The sequence below is a fragment of the Haplochromis burtoni genome, unplaced genomic scaffold (genome assembly GCF_018398535.1).
Source record: "Haplochromis burtoni strain Fernald_Lab_line unplaced genomic scaffold, NCSU_Asbu1 Contig_465, whole genome shotgun sequence".
Taxonomy (NCBI): domain Eukaryota; kingdom Metazoa; phylum Chordata; class Actinopteri; order Cichliformes; family Cichlidae; genus Haplochromis; species Haplochromis burtoni.
Window position 1 is genome coordinate 4897 of NW_024582826.1, and position 7303 is coordinate 12199.

The window sequence follows — 7303 nt, forward strand, 5'->3', positions numbered from 1 at the left end:
GGACATGGAATGTCACCTCTCTGGTGGGGAAGGAGCCTGAGTCTGTGCGTGAGGTTGAGAGGGACCGAGGTACCTAAACGTATAGTGAGGGTGCGCTGGGAACGCCTTGCAGAGGCCCTGGTCCACAAGATCTTCAATGCACAGCTCCACCAGAGCTTCCACAGCATTCTGAGGGAGACTGGGGATATTGAGTCCAAATGGACCATGTTCAGCACCTTCATTGCAGAAGCTGCTGCACTGAGCTGAGGTGAGGTGGTTGGTGCCTGTCATGGTGATAACCCCCAAACCAAATGGTGGACACCAGAGGTGAAGGGAGCCACCGGGCTGAAGAAGGAGTCCTATCGGGCTTGGTTAGCCTGTGGGACTTCGGAGGCAGCTGAGAGGTACCAGGCCAAGCTGAACGCATCTCAGGAGGGGAAAGTGGTGCTCTACCTGCCCTGTGTACAGTGCAGGTGAAGCACTGCTGACTTCGACTGAGAAAATTGTCGGGCGGTGAAAGGAATACTTCAAGGACCTCCTTAATCCCACTGGCATGTCTTCTGTGGTGGAAGAGTCTGGGGACGCGATGGATGACCTGCCAATCTCTGGGGGCGAGGTCACTGAGGCAGTTAAACAACTGCTTGGTGGCAGAGCCCCTGGGGTGATTGAGGTCCGCCCCGAGTTCCTGAAGGCTCAGGATGTTATAGGGCTGTCCTGGTTGACACACGTGTGCAATGTTGCGTGGAGATCATGGGCAGTACCTCTGGATTGGCAGACCGGGATGGTGGTTGCCATCTTTAAGAAAGGGGACTGGAGGGTGTGTTCCAACTACAGGGGGATCACACTCCTCAGCCTCCCTCCCTAGGAAAGTCTATACCAGGGTGCTGGAAAGGAGAGTCAGTCTGTTAGTCAAACCTCGGATACAGGAGGAATAATGCAGTTTTTGTCCTGGTCGTGGAACAATGGACCAACTCTTCATCCTCTCGAGGAGTTTTCCCAACCAATCTTACATGTGTCTTGTGGACTTGGAGGAATTCGACTGTGTCCCTGAGAGATGCTCTGGGAGTATACGGTGTCTGGCCCATTGCTACGGGGGATACGATCCTACATTTATATACAATACAACCGTTGCAAGAGCTTGGTCCGCATAGCCGGCAATAACTCAGACTTGTTCTCGGTGGATGAGGAAGGAAAAACAGGGGGGCCAGAAAGTCCAAAACACAGTTCTAGGGTTCAGCCTAGTCATGGGGAAAGCACAGGGAACCGGACACTTTAGGGGCCAGCCAGGATGCCAGTGACATAGACACAGCACCTCAATGGACAGGTCAAGAGACCAGCAAGCTAGACCCTCTAGCGACTTGCCTGGAGGTTGGTGTTGGCAAAGATTACAGGAGACTGATGATGATGATGATGGCAATAAAGACCTTCTGGTGGCATGACCAGCGATGGCATGACTCAGCAGGGCCCATGGAAATCTCTGGCCTCTCTGCATTCTCGGGACACTGAAGATTCAGGATGTGGAGGCTGGGACTGCTCAGCACACTCAGGGTGCTCTTGGTGCTCAGAGGACTGTGGTTGCTCAGCAGGGCAAGAAATCTCTCTGATGACTGAGGCTGCTTAGCAAATCTCACAGCTGACTCTGACAACTGGGAGTGGCAGAGCTACAACATATACCATATACAAACAGTATCTGAGCCATGAACAGCCTAGGGAACCACCTAGAGGTCTGGTGTGGTGCTTCTGCACTTGCAGACTGGGGTGGTGGTTCCCATCTTTAAGATGGGGGACCAGAGTGGTGTCTCCAACTACAGGGCATAGAAATACAAATAACATTCAATTCAATTAAAATCTACGTTCCTACCCCTCACTTCTGGAGAGGAAAGGTCATCCATAAGTTGAACCTTTGATATAAGAGGAACAATGCTGTTTTTATCCTGATCACAAAACACTGAACCAGCTCTTTATATTCCCAACCAGTCTACATTTGTTTTTGTAGCCATTTGATCCTTCAGAGCCATTTGTTCCCTTTATAGTGCTGGACTCCTCCAGAGCTGCCCTGTGTCACTAACTCATAGGTCTCTGTGCATGCACAATCATCCAGGTAGCATTTTCAGATGAACAGAATCAACTTTCTGGGACTCTGTTCATAGTTTTTAGGCTTTCACTTTGTTGGCCTAAAAATCACACAGCTGCTTTTTGCAGATGATGTATTTCTGCTAGATTCAAGATTCTTTATTTGTCACATGCATAGTTATACGAGTACAACACGCAGTGAAATGTATCCTGATACGCTCCTCGACTGTGCAAAGACAGATAACATTATATACATTAAGCGAACAGGAGGACATTATATAAGTGAATTATGTACTTTAAGTGAATTAAATAAAATAAGTAAATCTAGAAACAATCTAGAAATTCTAAATGAAAAATCTGAAAAATGTACATTGTGCGGGTGGGATGTACTAATAAGTCCTGTCTCTGACACTTATGGATGCTGTGTGTGTGGGGGGAGATTTTATCTCTCGGCTGGCCTGGGAACGCCTTGGTGTTCCTATGGATTAGCTGGAAGAGGTGACTGGAACAGGGAACTCTGGGGTCCTTAGGCTGCTGACCCTGTGACCCGTAAAGGGATAAGTGGAAAAATGGATGGATGTATATCCACCAACTATGATCACCAGCTTTCCAATGTTATTTTTATGTATCTGTTTTGTTTAAAATACAACTTTTTGCATTGCAGATTCTTTATTTTTCTTCTATATGTTTTATCAAGTGATTTAACATCTTTTAAAGGCAAATAGCAGCAGTTTTAAAGTCTGTAAGTCTAACAGAGACCAGAACTCAGGATCCGGTTCGGTGGGTCAATCAGCTCTCTGGCAGCCCAGCAGCCTCCTCAGCTGAGCCCTGATCTCCGTCACCTTTAGGCCATACACCACCGGGTTGAACACAGTCGGGATCATCACCTGGAAGATGGAGGTGAGGACGGAGGCTGTGGGCTGACTGCCGGCCTGTAGGCGGCGATGCAGCACCTCCACCCCGGAGCTCACGCTGTAGTTACAGAAGACGAGCAGGTGCGGCAGGCACGTGCTCAGTGCTTTGCTGCTGAAGCTGCGCGAGCGCCGCAGGCAGACGGACAGGACGGCGCTGTAAGAGAAGAGCACAAAGATGGCGGGCAGCAGGACAGTAGCTACAATGACCGAGAGGTTGTAGACTTCGCTCAGCAGTGTCTCACGACCACCACAGCTCAGACTGACCAGGCTGTAGATGTCGCAGTAGATCCTGCTGAGCTGCGAGCGGCAGAGCGGCAGACGGCTCGCCAGCAGCACCGCAGTGCCGACCAGCCCGACAGGCAGCAGCCAGCAGAGCAGCAGCAGTGCCAGCACTGTGGCTGGAGACATGACAACGGTGTAGAGCAGCGGGCGGCAGATGGACACATACCGGTCAAAAGACATGGCTGCTAGCAGTAGGAAGCTGGAGGTGCCCAATGAATATAAAAGCCAGGCCTCACACATGCACACACGCAGGGTCACCTGCACTGAGCGGACCCCTCTCAGCAGGTCCACCAGAAGTTTGGGGTAAAACACCGTGCTGCCCGCCACAGAGTTCATCAGCACAGCCGTCACAAACACAAACATGGGGCGGTGGAGGCTCCGCTGGGAGCAGATCACGTAGACCACCAGGCTGTCGCTGCACAGCATGAACAGGTAGGCGCACAGGAAGAAGAAGAAGAAGAGCCGCTGATTGGACAGCTGCGCCAGGCCGTCCAGGGTCACTGATGTCACCAGGATGGGCAGTGAGGTCACGTTTACCCCTGCTGACATCATCGGGGGAGACACAACAATCTGAGGGAGGTGTCAGCTGACAGAAAGCTCTGGAACAGCTGCACACAAGTTTAAACCATCAAATCAAAAACAAAAGCAGAAAAAATATTGTTTCAATATCAGATCATCAATTTGCAATTTATCATCAAATGAATACTTATTTGACTCAAAAACATATAAAATGTTACCATTCAAATGATCATTGTTGAAATACTGAAAACTGACACGTAAATCAAAATCATCAGAGTTTAAAATGTGTTTGAATCATTCAGACTGAACTGTTAACATTTTATCATTTACATGATCAGGATCATATAATCATTACAGAGCGAACGATCAACTAAATCAACATTTAATATTGTAATAATCATGTTTACATTTTGAATTTCACATGACTGCTTTTCAAGAAAACATTTAAATCATCAATATTAAAAGATCAACATCTAAAATCAGATGCCATGACACAATTACCATCAACACTTCAAGAATTATTTCTCAGATTTTGGATTAGGAATGTCTGAAGAATAAAAATATAAATTATAGACTTTAAGGAAGCAGAGATGCAATCATCAACATTTTTAAATTGTAGTGTTAATATTGTTATCATCAGTATTAAAAAGAATATTTAAAACAATAATCCAACTTTAAATGATCAAAAGTAAAATCATTGTTTTTAGGTGTTTAAGTCGTTAGAATTATCAGTGTTTATAATAAAGTCATCATTTAAATGATCAGTGTTCAAATATTCAAATGATCAGTGTTTAAAGTATCAAAGTGATCAAAGGTTAAATTATTAACATTGAAGTTATCAAGGTTTAAGTCCCTGTTTTAATTATGTAAATGTCTAAATGTCTGTTTAAATGTGTAATAATAATGTAAATCCTTGTTTTAATGATTAAACCTTAAATTATGAAAGTTTGTACAGAAACGATCACTTCAGTCATCATTTATATTCTGAGTGTTTAAAGTATCAACATTAAAATGAGGATCAATTAAATTATCAGCATCATTGTTTCACGACTGTTTAAAGTTTAAATTGTGCGTTAAATAATAACGAACAGAAACATTTGGATCGTTGTCACGTTCAGCTGAACAGAAACAGACACAGGAGCTCCCACACCTGGATCATGTGGGCTGAACCCTGAGAGCTGTTTTTATCATCCTCTCGCCTCAGTGGAGCTCATTAACTCAGCCTTATCTGCAATGATGCAAATAAAGTTTAAAGTTTGGATTGTACATATTTCAAGAATCAAAATACAAAGGATAGAATTTTAAGGAGTGTTTGTTAAAATCATCAATGTCTGAATGATCACAGTTTAATCTGGAACAGATGGATCACAGTTACATAAATGGTCCATATGTCATTAATGAAAATATGGGCAGAATCATTATCAGGTACAAACTACATGGAGACATCACACAGATACAAGTACCTGCCAGTGCTCAGTAATTAAATTCAGTGTTATTTATACAGCACCAAATCACAAAAGAGATTGCTTCAGACATTGACCCCCAACACACCTTCCACCTCCCCCCCTCTCACCCTCCCCTTCCCCAATCAAGACCAACGACCACCCCACCCTCCCCAATCCAGACTCAACGACCACCACCACCCTCTCCAATCCAGACTCAACGACCTCCACCACACCTCTCACCCCCCTTTCCTCCTCCCTGAAACTCAGAATACACACTCAGGATGTGAGCCGACTATTCCAGAAACAGAAGCCCAGGAAAGCCCCCGGACCAGATGGCGTCTCACCCTCCTGCCTCAAAACCTGTGCTGAACAGCTGGCTCCCATCTTTACTCGCATCTTCAACAGATCCCTGGAGCTGTGTGAAGTTCCCTCCTGCTTCAAACGCTCCACCATCATCCCTGTTCCCAAGAAACCCACCATCACAGGACTGAATGACTACAGACCTGTCGCCTTGACGTCTGTGGTCATGAAATCCTTCGAACGACTGGTGTTAGCCCATCTGAAAGACATTACAGGCCACCAGCTGGACCCTCTGCAGTTTGCCTACCGGGCAAACAGGTCGGTGGATGATGCAGTGAACATGGGGCTGCATTACATCCTGCAACACCTTGACCGCCCGGGAACTTATGCCAGGGTCCTGTTTGTGGACTTTAGTTCGGCTTTTAACACCATTGTGCCTGAACTTCTTTCCTCCAAACTCTCCCAGCTCAGCGTGTCACCAGCTACCTGTCAGTGGATCACCAGCTTCCTGACAGACAGAAAGCAACAAGTGAGGCTGGGGGAGATCACCTCTGAAACCCGGTCCCTCAGTATTGGTGCCCCTCAAGGATGTGTCCTCTCACCACTACTGTTCTCCCTCTACACTAACGACTGCACCTCCAAGAACTCGGCTGTCAAACTCCTAAAGTTTGCAGATGACACCACTGTCATTGGCCTCATTCAAGATGGTGATGAGTCTGCATACCGGCAGGAAGTTGAGCGGCTGGTACTCTGGTGCAGTCAGCACAATCTGGAGCTGAACACTCTTAAGACTGTAGAGATGACAGTGGACTTCAGGAGACATCCCTCAACTCTGCTCCCCCTCACCATATCAGACAGCCCTGTGTCAGACTGTGAAGACCTTCAAGTTCCTGGGTACAACCATCTCCCAGGACCTGAAGTGGGAGACCAACATCAACTCCATCCTCAAAAAGACCCAGCAGAGGATGTACTTCCTGAGACAACTGGGGAAGTACAGTCTTCCACAGGAGCTGCTGATCCAGTTCTACACTGCGGTCATTGAGTCTGTCCTGTGCTCCTCCATCACAGTCTGGTATGGAGCAGCCACTAAACAGGACAGGAGCAGACTGCAGCGGACTGTACGGGCAGCAGAAAGGATCATCGGCCCCCCCTGCCCTCCATCCAGGATCTGTACCTCTCAAGAACCAGGAAACGGGCAGGGAAAATCATCACAGACCCCTCACACCCTGCACACAGACTTTTTGATCTGCTGCCCTCTGGCAGACGGTACAGAAGCCTGCAGACCAGGACCACCCGACACAGGAACAGTTTCTTTCCCCTCGCCATCTCCCTCCTTAACAGTTGACCTGTCACACTGCTCCCACTGCCAGACTGCAACTGCACCTTATGTACATTTGTAGTATTCATTCCACCTCATTCATTTCTGTATTTTATGTATATAAGTTTAGATTCGTTATTTATAGTTGGTTTACACAGCTTTGTGTATGTATGTGTAATGTGTATATATAGACACGTGTGTGTGTGTGTGTGTGTGTGTGTGTGTGTGTGTGTGTGGGTGTGTGTGGGTGTGTGTGTGTGGGTGTGTGTGTGTGTGTGTGTGTGTGTGTGTGTGTGTTTTACATTACTGTGCTTGAGAGCCACCATCTACCGGAACCAAATTCCCTGTATGTGTCTGCACATATACTTGGCCAATAAACACGTTCTGATTCACGTATGACTGTTGGGTTTTTCGCTGTACGTATTATTGCAGGGTCTACCTTACAATTTAAAGCGCCCTGAGGCGACTGTTGA

At 46.8% G+C, this 7303-nt stretch overlaps 1 protein-coding gene across 1 annotated transcript; it reads right to left on the bottom strand.

Moving 5' to 3' along the window:
* Positions 1-2837: 2837 nt before the first annotated feature.
* On the bottom strand, positions 2838-3797 carry LOC102298302 (olfactory receptor 51E1-like). Its single transcript, XM_005945911.1, has one exon. It carries the CDS (start codon positions 3795-3797, stop codon positions 2838-2840), a length of 960 nt encoding a protein of 319 aa, XP_005945973.1.
* Between the last annotated feature and the right edge of the window lie 3506 nt (positions 3798-7303).

Coding starts and splice junctions, on each gene's coding strand:
- LOC102298302 (XM_005945911.1), bottom strand. CDS start 3,797: ATGTCAGCAGGGGTAAACGTGACCTCACTGCCCATCCTGGTGACATCA.